This window comes from Manis javanica, chromosome 12 (assembly GCF_040802235.1).
Source record: "Manis javanica isolate MJ-LG chromosome 12, MJ_LKY, whole genome shotgun sequence".
Classification (NCBI taxonomy): domain Eukaryota; kingdom Metazoa; phylum Chordata; class Mammalia; order Pholidota; family Manidae; genus Manis; species Manis javanica.
In genome coordinates, this window is record NC_133167.1 from 41,425,874 (window position 1) to 41,439,803 (window position 13,930).

The following is a 13,930-nucleotide window of genomic DNA, read 5'->3' on the forward strand; positions in this document are numbered from 1 at the left end:
GAGTCAAAATTTGTCAATGGACTGGTTATGAGGGAAGCAGAATCAAGTATAATGCCTGCATTTTTGGTATGGTAATGCTGTTTTCTGAGATAGGGAGAACTGAGAGTTTGGGAGTAAAATAGATAACAAAGTTGGCTTCTTTTAAGATTTATTTTTTAAAAACCTATACTTCAAAGAGCTTGAAACCTAACATTATTCTAAGCACATACCTTCTTCTGTTACCTTTTCAACCATCCTACTCTCTTATTCCAAACTAGACCTATTATTTTTCTTCACTTTGTCCTCTAATCACCTCAATCCCTCTTTTTCTCCTGGCCCACCAGCACTCTTCTGTCATCTTTCTACTTAAGGTACAATACAAATAGTTAGTAAGGATACTAGCTCTAGCTTCCTGCATTCTTTTTAGATTCCTACTAGAATCGAATTCACCTTTATATCCCTCCAGTACCTAACACAGTTTCCTGTATATGTGTTCAAATTTCCTCACTTACCCTCTTGTTCTACCATATTCATCTTGCTAATGTCTACCCCTGGATAAATTCTACCAATACTGTTAGAGAATCATAAAACTGTCTGGGCTGGATCCAATACCAATGTTAGCTCATATGAGCCCTTAGTGCCATTTGGACATCTTGCTCTTCTCTAATCAGTCTTACCTTCCCCTACAGTTTGTATTTTCAAATCTTTCCAGTGTACTCATATTTCCAATGCCTCCCCAGCCTCTTCACTCTCAACAGGTTAACTTCTACTATTTTACCATGTTTCATATATGACTTCCCTCAAGTTTACCTTAAACTGTTTATCTTTCAGTTTCCTACTCCTCTCTCTTCTGCTCTTGATTCAGTGAATATTTTCTCCTTTAACGCTTCTATCATTATCTCATCTTCCTTCCTGCCTCTAACATTTGCTCTCCAATCTTTTACCACCAATCTTTTCTGCCAAATTCAATATAAACATGCTCATATCTCCTTCCTGCCTTTCAGCACCATGTGACTTGCTGCCTACACTGTTTCACCATTGCCCCACTCTTTGACCATCGGCAAATGTCTTCCATTCCTACTGCCTTTCATTATGGCTGTCTTTAACTTTATCACTACCATGTAGCAGCCACACCTGATGGTCTTCTAGCAACACTACCCTATAGGGAATGTGATACTACTTATTTTTAGATGTCTTTCCTCTATTGACTTTTATAGCAACCCTTCTCTTGGTTCTTCTTTTACTCTGTCTTTCTCTCTGATTCATTTTATTCAGCTTGATCTTAAACGGAAGCAGACCTCTGGTTCTGAGAGGTTTTTTTTCCCCTAGACTACTTCCTTAACAATCAACCCCCCATTGCCTTAATGTAATTAAGAGGTATAATAGTAAAAATACTTATATCTAGTCCCAACCACTTTGTTATTTCTGAAAACTTATTTCTTCCCACTAGTTCTTCAATACATAAATCCTACCCACAACTGCCTCAACCTTTAAGTTTATATTAACTCCTTCACAATAAAAGATTCCTTTGAAGTCCCTAGAAACTATCAGTGATGAACTGCCCCCACTAAAGGATAGGAAGTTCCATATAACAAAACTCTTGAAGGACTCACAGAATGCTACTGAATACAATCTTTGGAAAGGGTAAAAACTGGACTTTCCTGTTGAGAAAATCTGACTTTCAAAATGCAATGGGCACACCATGATTATAGTCTAAACAAAAATGGCTAATTTTTTAAAAGTTAAAAAGTAAACTTTATTAAAAAGTTCAGGTTTATGTTAAAGTAGTATCAGTCAACCTGGAGGGACAGAACCTTAAATAATAGAGACAATCACTATTATTTTCCTACCACTACCCTATACTTGGAAATTTTAAAGTTTATACTCTTCCTCCACCCTCTTTACTTCTGAATTTTTTAACTCAATTTTACTTTTTTCATTTGTGGTAGATATTGCTGGAAAACAAAAATTTCCATTTATTCAATATTCTATCTTCTACTTTCTCTCTCTTCTTTTGCTCTTGAAAAGATAAGGGCTTAAAAACACATTACAGTTTCATTTTGGTCAAATATTTGGTATAAAGGTGGAGCAATTTTGAAATCCTCCTAAAAAGAAAAAACAAAAAACTAAAAAATAACTTCACTACAAAGTATCTCATGCATAAGGCTCTTCCTCAAAATGTACTCAAGAAATAATGTTATAGTAAGGATCCTGACAGAGTTTACTACAACCAGTCTCTGAGGTGTAACTTTCAATGGAGTGTCTTTTTTTAATAGTATTTCCTCTTGCAAACAGATAATAAACCTTATAGAAACTACTATTTTGAAAAAGTTTACTATTAAAGAACAGTTCAGAATCTTAAAACCTAGCCAATCTATACAATCTAATAATGCATACCTCTAAAAAACTTATCACTTTGCGAGGTCTACACTCATAAACTTCCTTTGCATTTTTGTTTAATACAGCATTAAGAATTTCTTTTAAATCCATTACTCCATAGAATGGGAGACAATTAGCCATTCCTTCTATTTCCCAGTAGTTTTCAGCAATGGAAACTCCTAAAAGAAAAAAGTATAAAGAAAAGAAAAAAACCACATAGTTTTTTTTAAACTATATTTCAAAAAATGTCTATTAAAAACAAAATCACTATTAGAACATTTACTGAACCTTCATTAGAATATATTCAGAATAAAGTTTTGTTCCTTCTTTGGAGAACAAATAATTTCCCATCGAATTTCACATTCACATTAAGTCACAAGTGCTCATATATACCACATGTGCTTCGTATCATTTAATTTAATCTCAGTTATTGGTGTTTTATTCCCTACTTTGGAGAGAAAATGGAGTCCCATGATATTTATTAAAATACAACTGGTTTAAGTGTTTTAACAACTGATGCTGTTCAAATTCTAGGCTACTGAAAGGCCTGAATTATTTGATTACTTAACTTACAGATTATTAGGTAAATACACAGTAACTTAATTTTTTTCCAACTAGATTGATATAATTGACGTATAAAACTGTTAAGTTTGTGTATAAAGTGTTGATTTGACATAGGTATACACTGAAAACTGATTATCACCAAAATGAGTACCTTATTACTATATTAGTAATTTGAGGAAATGAAATACTAATATTTACTAAAAATATTTACTAGGAGGACAATGTTTAACACTGACATGTTATTTGTTATTTAAACTACTTTAAATTTAGTGATTAAAATAAAACTAAAAAACTAGCTGCATGATTAGATATATAATGGGGTGAAATATACATTTTATATTAAATTTGGCTTTAGAATGTATTTTATGATTTTGGAAAACAGTAGAGATTTGTCTTCTTTGGCTATATCTGTGTTAACTGTTCTTAATACTGAAGTCCACACAGTGTTACTCAGAAGTAAAGAAAATGAGATAGTACAATATTTGTGGTAGCTATCAACAGATGAATAAAAAAAGAGGAGTGATGTAGCTTCGCAGTTACAGGTTAGTTCCTTGACCTGGATGGCAGATGCAATGTTGGTAGACTAAGTAGAGTCGGCCCCTCAATGTTATTTCCAGGAAAGAACTGGAGGATAATGTAAGAAGATATATAATCAAGCTTTCCAAAGGGATAAAGTACAGAGTTCAGTAAAAGGAGACAAAATAGAGTTTGAGCAACCCGTGGGAACTTAAATGGAACTTCAAAGAGAGTTTAGATAGCCAAAGAGTAATCAGAATGTTTAAGCTCACATCTTTTTTACATATGTAGATACAAAACTTTACAGAACAATCAGTCAAGTAACTTCTCACTAGTGCTGGTTCTGTAAATTTTACAGTATGATTAGATTGAAAAGTCTAATACTGACTACATTTGCCTTGCAAAATTATTCATGTTTTATAAAACTACTTGCAGATAGGGGCAAAAGTACTTGGTAATATATGAAGAAACTGGGCAATACTTTAATTTTTTTGTAAAATTTAAATATGGAAAACTCAGAGACACTTGGAAACATGTAACAATAAATGTTCAAGAAGTTTCCATAAAATTCTGTGAAATGCTTTTCAATTTTTAAGGAAAATACTTCAGATGAATTAAGTAGTTGGTAAGTTTTCACTTCATCAAATATGGAACTTGTATTAATACAGAATAAAAAGCTATTTCCATTAACAAGTGAAGTTCTTAGGGTCACATTCAGAATCTTTTTCTTCAAAGTCAAGTATATTATTCTTCTCTTTCAAGTGTCTTTATTCAAAGATGTTTTGTGACAACTGGCAAACTGCTGATTCAAAGTTATTTCAATGCAACAAAACTCTCACTAAAAGGAAAAATGGTCTTTAAGGAAACATGACATAAAATTAATGAAGGAAAAAATACGAATCTTTTAAATTTGATCTGTTATAGACAAAATAAATAATGCCAATAATAAATCTAAGTAAAGTTAATTCTGATCAGATCAAGTCAGTTTGCAGATGACTTTCATTCATTTTTACATCATCTTGGGTGCCATGCAAAGCACCTGGGATTCAATAGGACTTAAAAAACATTATCTACAAGCTAAGAGATGAAACATCTGTCAGAAACTTACAGACTTACTAAATGGGTAACTCAAAAATAAACACACTCTTATAACACACAGGGTAGTTATCCTAACTTCAAAAAAAATTTCTGTGATACTATCTTTCATGAAAAAAATGGCACCTACCACCAATACCATACAGTTCATTAGAAAAATAGATTAAACTAAGAAAAAAATCATACACACACATACATACACCCCTTGCTTCTCACTTCGAATAAATTAAAAAAGATGCCAGGCACCCCAAGGAAGAGATTTTTAAGACTAAAATAAACGACTATAAATCAGTTCAGGTCAGTAAAGGGACTTGGAGAATGGTAAGAAAAGGAATATTTGAACACCTATAATTGCCAAGTACTATGTTAACTGATTTACAGAAATACCTCACTTAGTGCTTACAGCCACTTCATTAAGCAAATAACTCAATTTTAATAAGGAAGCAATATAACTAATTAGTTATGAGCTAGGCTTTAAAGGCAGAATGCTTGGGTTCAAACACTGTGTTGTACCCTTCAGCAAAATTCTCTGTGCCTTGATTTTTCCATCTATAACACTGAGAAAGTAAAAGAACCTACTTCATAGGACTATTAGGAAGATTACATGAATTAACTCATTTAATACTTAGAATAGTACCCTGCACAAAATTATTCAATAGTTTTTAGTGTTATTAATGAAGAACATTGCGGTCAACTGACTTTCTCAAGAACACCTTGTTTTTAAACTGCAGAGTTGGGATTTGGACTCTCTTCACTCCAAATCTAAATAACCAGGATTGAGGTAGGAGTTAAGAAGTTCAGGGTAAGTAATCTTAAAACTGTAAAAGTCAGTAAAGTTAGTTAAAGTTCAGAACATCAAAGTATTTTCTGTATATGCCTAATTTCATGGCTTTCAAACATTGTTTTTATTTATTTTCGTATCACAGTAGAACACTCCTTTAAAAATCTTCACTATTTTGGTTGAACTTTGATTTTCTGTACTTCAGCCATGACAAGTTTAGGGACAAGTTTAGGAGCAGGCAGGAGGAAGACAGTGGGACAGGACTTATTTTTCCAAGTCAGGAAATATTAAACCACAGTACTATACCTGGCATCAATTTTATCTTGAAACCATTTGCTGTAAGACGAGGATCCGACAGGTAAATTGATCCATTGTATCTTCGGTCATCTGTTGTCATTTTATATAAAATCTCTAAATAATGAGATCCATTAAAAAGACTGAAAAAGAAATTATGGTCCTTTAACTTATTAAGTATGTAAAATGACAAAGGAGGACAACTTTTATGGAAAAAGTTTATCCAAAAGACCTTTATAGTGTGTTATTAGTAACCAAAATACAAAGGTGTAAATAGTCCTTTACTTTGTTACATTTGTATTAGTAACTTAAAGACCTAATAGAGGAGGGAGGACATAAGAGACAGTTTCTGTCTTCTAGAATGTTACAAACGAATTGTGAAATTAATAAAATGTGATCTCTCTTTAACACAAATGCAAACTTTATAAGTAATGCCATTTGATACCTTTAGGCAGATATAATAATACAGTGTCAAGTTGCTCAATTGGTCCATTCTGTGTAACTTTCAATTGTTCATCAAGGTTTCTTCAATAATAAAAGGTAAGGATATATCTTTTTCTCCCAGGAACTTATAAATTTAGTAATTCAGAGCTTGGGAGAGCTTCATTCAGTCTACTGTAGGCATGGCATATTTGCCAAAGGTGCTGAGTGGTATAGGCCCTAAACAAAATTTCAAGGTAGCCAAAGATTCTAGGGCACAAATTACCCATTCATGTTGGCATTTTACCCCTTGAAAAAGTAAATAAATAGATGATGTCTTTGTTTATCACCTTTGAGAGGCTGAGGACCCCACTGGCAGTGAGAGCAGGTATCACAAAGAGGAGAGCTTTGACTATATTAGATGTGCTCTGTCGGGTCTAATCAATATTCAGAAGATCAATCTAAGCCAGCGTGGTGGTGGTGGTTGATATAGTATAGCAATTAATGGTACAGGCTATACAGTTATAATCTAGATTGGAATCTTGGATCTACTGCTTATTTATTTACTGGCAGTATGAACCTGGATAAATTACTTAATAGTTCTGTGTTTCAACTTCCTCATCTATAAAATGGAGATAATGATTATAATCATTATAAGGTTATTGTGAAGAAAAGATTAAAGAGTTTAGTAAACTTCCTATTGCATAGTAAGTGCTTAATAAACATTAGCAATTGTTGTTGCTATTACTGAGTTCTTACTGTGTATATTATAGATCTAAATTATTCCATTCAGAAATAAAGTACACAACCCCTATTAGGTAACTGAGCCCAACCCATAATTACCCTATGACTCAGTTTTGAAAAACATGTATTATTAATTGTGGTGAGGATGTCACACTTCAGAAGAAAGGTGAAAACAATTTTGAATTAAGCTTTGTTGCTATCTGTGTTCAAATGAAAAAGATTCATTTTCAGGCTAGTATGGGCCCAAAATAATAGTTTTTAATGTATTTGTTTTTAAGTAACAGAACATCACAAAGAGAAAATTTTAAAAACCTGTACTTTATACAAACACAAAAAGATTTTTGATATATAAATGAAATTTACAAATACCATTTAAAAAAGCAATCAAGTTTAAAATTTCAGATATCTCCTAGCTCTTTTTAAGGGAATAGTAAGAGGAGTATTATCATATTTTTGAACTGTTTTAGTAACAGCCTAAGGCTATATTAATTCTTTTTTTAATTTTTCCTTTGGCAATTTGCTAAGCTGATCTTAAGAGACTATGAAAAATGTCGGATTTTACTTAATGTGGTTACTGTTGCAGTAATTAAAAAGAGTTAAATTTTTAAATTTTGTTTCTGGGCCCTATTTTTTCCTTCTGGCTTCAGGATCTTTAACACAGGGGTTTTAATAATTTTATAAATGATTTTTGATTTTTTATTCTTGGAAGTTCTGAAACCAAGTTATCTAGTGATCTAGTGTTATAGAGAACAAATTCACATTATCTTTTTCAGGTTTTTATGCCCTTTGTCATACAGGGTTCTCTCCTACCTATGTCAGACTAAGAAAGAAATATTAAGTATAAAAAAGGGAAATATTATAGGCTAGTTGGTTATTTTTACAGAAAACAGTTTGCTCTGTAGGATATGAAAAGGAAATACCCAATTATACAATCTTTAATAAAATTAACTGCATAACAATCATCAGTGGATGAAACCATTAGATGGAAAGGTTGGTAGGGAACTTTAAGGTGGATGATCAGGCTGTCAGCAGTTGAATCCAGTGACAAGTGCCTTTTGACGTGATTAAATATGAAGCACATAACATTACCTATGAAGCAGTTTTACCAGAAAGTAGAATCTAAATCTGTTAAACCCTACTGAGCCAACTCCCACTTAACAATATGGGAGAGGAAAAAACAAGTTAACACCACAAAGAAGCAAAGAGACAAATCAAGACAAAAGGACAGTCCAATGAACAAGTGGCTCAGTATCAAGAGGAAGCTAATGGTGTGATATTAGAAGAGATTTTAAGAAGATGTAACAAAATGTAATGGTGGGTGGGACCTTGTTTAGATCCAAATTAAACTTAATAATTTAAAAACTATAAAAAAGACATTTTAAGATAATATGGAACAATTCCAAGGAATTATTATTGTGTAGGATAGGAAAAAAGGTGCTGTGGTTAGGTTAGGCTATATGAAAAAATAGCCATTTTGAGAGAGAGAGATGTTAAAAGATGTAGGGGTAGGAATTGTTCCAAAATACTTTAGCAAAGGAAATAAAATACGTGTAAAAACAGAAAAGGATAGATATGCCAATATGGCAAAATCTTGATCACTGCTGATAAAAACATTCAGTATATAATTCTACTTAGGTGTATGTTTGAAATGCTGAAGAGTCCATGATGAAGGATGGTCACAGCACCTAACTTTAAAACTACCCTAGGGAGATCACTAATGTACAGGAGAAATGAGCTTGACATTTATTAATTGGAGAAGTAAACTAGAGTATGCTAAAACTATTTAAGTTCAATTCTTTTAATGATTAGAAATCAAGTTTTAAAATGATTTCTTTGAATAAATAACTTTCCCTAGTAGGAAACACTATCAACCTTTCACCTCCAATTTCTAGTCTAGTACAGTTAATAAATGTTTTTAGAGTAAAAAAAAGATTGTATTACTTTACCATACCTCTCTGTTAATACGATTGGCTTTTCCAGTGGCTCTGCAGGAAGTTTATGATTCTCAAGAAGTCTTTTAAATAGCAGGGCTTCCTCCACTCTGTACGGATTTAATAACATTACCTCTGTTTTGGATGTAATTAGCCATGCATCAGGAAGCTTGAGATTGTGGATCAAGTAAAGTTCGTCCTTCTCTTCTAAGTCAAATTTTGTATGTTTCTCAAAAATTTTTTTTAAGTTTTCCATAGAAAAGGGGATCTGCACTATTTTAACGTTTTGGTTCTTCTTTTTTTCAATTTGGAACTGGAAGAGTTCATCAAGTTTTGGCTGACTAGATAATGAAGTTTTCAATTTGTGCTTCTGTACCAAATTCCATGTGCTGGTGCGTTTTATCTTTTTTCTGCCATCTTGTAATGATACCTGTGACTCCTGTTCAGTGGCTCTCTTGATCTGCCTATTGTATCGTTCCAAGTCCTTAGTAGCCTTCTCTTCATATCTACAAATAGAAATAAAATAGAATTAATGAGGTCATACATAATAAGAAATATATTACCATCTGAAGTAAATTTTATATAAAAGAGTTAGCATTGTAGGCCTGGTTATGATGAAGGGGCTTTTATTGAACTACCCTTCCCATACTATGATAAACTCTAAACAAAATACAGAAATCAAATATTTAAAATAAGCACTGATGAGCAACCAAAAGCAGGCAGAATTTGGAATGATTCAACCTTTGAAAAGACAAATACATATATATTTATACAGCTTTATCCAGAGGGCAGTTCCAAGCATTAAGGAGTGGCAAGAACTCAAGCATTAAACTGGACTCTATTAATCTGAGACAACTGAGTTAGTTTCAAAACAACTGTCAATCAAAGGAGAAAAATCCTGTAAGTGGGAGCCTAGAAGAAAATAACCACTAGGAAGCTCAATGAGCTAGAGATTTCAGTGGCTGCCCACTGCAGGGGAAATAGTTTGAAGCTTAAATTCCACATAATTAGACAGCTTGGTAAATACTTTGGGCTTTCAATTAAAACCTGATGAGGAATTTTAATTTAACTTTTAGTTAAAAAGATGAGGGCCATATTTTAGGGATAAGAAAAAAAACTCCTGTCCTAGAACTAAGGAAGCCCTCCCTAGGACTTAAAAGGCAACATTTTAACAGTCTCACTGAAAGACATAAAACAAAGCCCTCAGGAGCTCAAAGTGATCTGTTAGTAATACAGAACAAAACCAACACAAAAACCAATACTTTTGGTAGAACAAAACCAACACTTTACAAAAGAAAATAACAGAATCCAAAGTTTCTACAAAATATCACCCACAATGTCTATTATACAATCAAAAGTTATCAATCAATAAAATAGGAAAATGTGAGTCATGATCAAGAAAAAGTGGTTAGGAGAAACCAACCTCAAGATGGCTCAGAAGCTGGAATTTGCCAAAAAAATTTTTTTAACAGGTTTTTATAAATATTTAAGGACTTAAAGGAAAAGATGATGATATTGAGAGAATATGAGGGGGAATCTCAACAGAAAAGGTAAATTATATAAAAAGAACCGATGGAAACAAATTTAAAACTAAAAAATACAGTATCTAAAATGAAACATTCCTTGGGTATCCTTAACAGATCAGAGGTGCAAAAGAGTTGGCAAAATTGAAGACGAATAAAAATTATCCAATCTAAACAACAGAGATAAAAATGATTGAAGAAGATTGAAAAAAAACCTTCGGTGTCCTATGGCACAACATGCAACCTAACATAGGTTAATTAGACTCCCAGATTTAAAAAAAATAGTGAGGGGGGAAAACATTTGAAGAAATTATGGCTAACAATTAGCCAGTTTGGATAAATGCAACATTTTACAGATCCAAGGTCAGTGAACACCAAGCAGGATAAATGCAAAAACATCTCTAGCTAAGTATGTTAGAATGAAACTCCTAAGAACCAAAGATAAAGATAAAATCCTGAAAGCAAAGAGAGGGGAAAAAAAGACATTAGAAAAAAGGCAAATTGCCACAAATGATGGATATAACTTCTCATCAGAAGCAATCTAGATTCAGATGACAGAGAGTAACATCTTTTAACTGACAAAAGAATCCAGAATACTATTATATCCAGTAAAAATGGCCTTCAAAAATGAAGAAAAACATTTTCAGATTTTAAAAAAAGGTGAAAATCTGTTGCAAGCATAAATGCACTATTAAAGAATGACACTAGATAGAAAATCAGATCTATGAGGAAGAAATGATGAGTACCAAAAATGGTAACCCTGTAGGTATAGAAAAAGATGACCTTCAAAAATTTTTTCCTTTCTTCGAAAGAAAATTGTTTAAATTAAAAAAGCAAATTTTTAAAGTGAGGTTTATGTTGCATATAGATAAATATATGACACCAACTGTACAAAGGACAGGGAAGTGCGTGTAATTGTATTTTCAAAGTTTTTATATTTTATGCAAAATGGTACCCTATTAGGTCTAAATAGATTATGATAAATTAAGGATGTATAATGTATTCCCCAAAGCAAAAATAATGCAAAGCTAATACAGGAATTAAAATTGAATATTAAAGTATATAGTCTTAGCCCTAAAGAAGGCTGCCTCTCTCCTGAGGAAAAAAGGAGGGACAGAGGAACAAAGAGGAAAATGGCAGACCTACTACCGTATCAGTTATTATATTACATGGACTAAATATTCCAATTAAAAAACAGAGACTGTCATGCTGGATTTAAAAAGCAAAATCCAGCATATGGCTCTATAATAGTTATACTTTAAAGACATGAGTAGTTTGAAAGTGAAATAATGGAAAAGATACACCATGCAAATGGTAAGCATAAAAAAGAGTACCTATAGTAATATAAGATGAAATACATTTTCAAACAAATGTAAACAAGAAGTAAAACCACAGATAGAGGGATATTTCCTTAATAACAAAGGGTGCCGTTAGGAAGATATACCAATCACAAATGTGTAAGCATCTAGTAACAGAGCTTCAAATTACACAAAGCAAAAACTTAGACCCAAAGGCAGAAGTAAATCCAGACACACAGTTGGAGGTTTTAATACTCCTCCCTCAGTAAGTGACAGAACTAAGTCAAAAAACTAAAAATCAGTAAAGCTATAGAACATTTTAGCAACTATCAATTATTTAATTGACATTTTAAAGCACTACATCTAACAACTGCAGAATTCAGATTCATTAGGTGTACACGGAACATTCATTAAGATACTATATGCTGGGCATAATTCTTAATGAATTTCAAAAGACTGAAATTTAACAGTATTTTCCCCATCCATACAAAATTAACTAGATATCAACAATAAAGTATTTGGAAAAACCCCAAATATACAGGAACTAAACAACACAGATTAGGAATTTAGGAATTCTATAAGAATTTAGGAATATCCCAAGATATTTTCTTCACAGGTTCTTATTTGTCCTCCAATTTATATTTAATCTTAACTAAGCAAATGAAAAATACTGTCAATCATAACTGAGAAATTTCCTTTTCACAGATTAAGAACTGATTAACTTAATGGGCACTTACTATGTGCCAGACATTTTATCATGCATCATAATACACAGTATCTTATTTAATCCTCACAACAATTCAGGAGATATTGTCCACACATTTTTACAAAAAGCTAGCTAAGAGAGGAACCGGAGTTAGAACTCTCATGTAGATTCAGAGGTGTGCTCTGACCAAGAGTGCCTCTTTTGTCTATCCTACGGGAATAAGATAGAGAATTTTGGATTTCAGAATACTGCCTTGATGATAAACACATTTTTAGATGAGGTCTAGTAACCATAATCCTTGGGGCCTACAAGGAAAAAGATGCTGACCTTCCCCAAAAGGCAACTGTAACAGTATCTGTTGTTGTGAGACTGAAAAGGAATAGCTGTTATAATGTCCCAACTTCCATAAGACCTGGAAACATCTATTTTTTTCTATTTTCAGACAACTCTCAATTCACGACCTCCACAGGCAATGCAATTAAAAGTGCACTCATTTTTAAACTACTTTTGTCAATTAGGTAAAACCAAAGACAATCACAATGTGTGAAGCTTACTGCATCCCGATTAAAATAAACTTAAAAAAAATCTGACATTTATGAAATACTTAGAAATTGAATACTGAATATTTCATGGTATTAAATAATTCATGTTTTAAAAAGTTAAGACAATTGTATGATAGCTATTATTTAAAATAAAAGTATCTTTTTATAGATATGTATTAAAATAATTATGAAACAGGTGATATTACCCCAGGATTTGCTTCAGAATAACAATGGTGAAGGGGGGTAAGTGAAGTGCGTAGTTATGGATGAAACGGGACTGAGCATGAGATGATGTTTGCTGAAACAGGGTGATGAGTTCATTGCACTGCTTGTCTATTTTTGTGTATGTCTGGAAAAGGAACAATACACAACAACCATCCCCACCAAAAAAAGGTAAAGAGAGTAGTTTATTTACAGAGGTTTTGCCTAATGGTGTTAATAGTGGTTTTATTATTTTAAACTAATAGTGTCTTTGTAAGACTGTGTAAGCTAATGAAAAAAATGAAAAAAAAAATTGGTCAAGTATCCATGTAATTCAATCACCAAATATAAATTCTGGATGACAGGTCACATTTGAATTTTTTTCCATGTTTGACATAATATTGAGATGCCTTAGATAATAATACATTACTGGAAACGTAATTCCATTCTCGCTTTCTATTGGGCTAGATCACTCAAAGCATAATACTTTGTGTTTATAAGTGCTCTAAGTCAATTAGAAACACTAGTCATATTATTTTGGAATATTTGTTTAGATCATCTAATCTAAATATGGCAAGTAGTAAGCTATTTTAATCAAAGATAATACATTACTGGAAACGTAATTCCATTCTCACTTTCTGTTGGGCTAGATCACTCAAAGCATAATACTTTGTGTTCATAAGTGCTCTAAGTCAATTAGAAACACTCATAATATTATTTTGGAATATTTATTTAGATCATCTAATCTAAATATGGCAAGTAATATGTAGCTATTTTAATCAAAGATAGACCAGACTACTTACTTACCTACCAAGAAAACCCAAAATAGTTTATAAGTTGCAAATAAACAAATAAATAAAAGATTTTACAAGGAAAACTTGAGTTATTTTGAACAGGGACAGTATTAACCCCAATAACTAAATCTATACATTTTAGAGACCAATTTTAAAAAGGGAA

General features: G+C 32.3%; 1 protein-coding gene across 12 annotated transcripts in view; it reads right to left on the bottom strand.

Moving 5' to 3' along the window:
* PMS1 (PMS1 homolog 1, mismatch repair system component) overlaps positions 1–13,930 on the bottom strand; it is a 111,755-nt gene that overhangs the window by 40,145 nt on the left and 57,680 nt on the right. For 10 of the 12 annotated variants that reach the window (XR_012123635.1, XM_073218514.1, XM_073218515.1 and 7 more), the window contains 3 exons: positions 8,724–9,209; positions 5,621–5,751; positions 2,377–2,537 (listed from right to left, as the gene is read on the bottom strand). Coding sequence is in view for 10 of the 12 variants with exons in the window: in XM_073218514.1 (XP_073074615.1) it covers positions 2,377–2,537; positions 5,621–5,751; positions 8,724–9,209 (778 nt within the window). In the remaining 2 variants the exon portion in view is untranslated. Of the gene's footprint in view, positions 1–2,376; positions 2,538–5,620; positions 5,752–8,723; positions 9,210–13,930 lie in introns of those variants that run through there. The other 2 variants (XR_012123636.1, XM_073218520.1) reach the window with 2 other exon arrangements.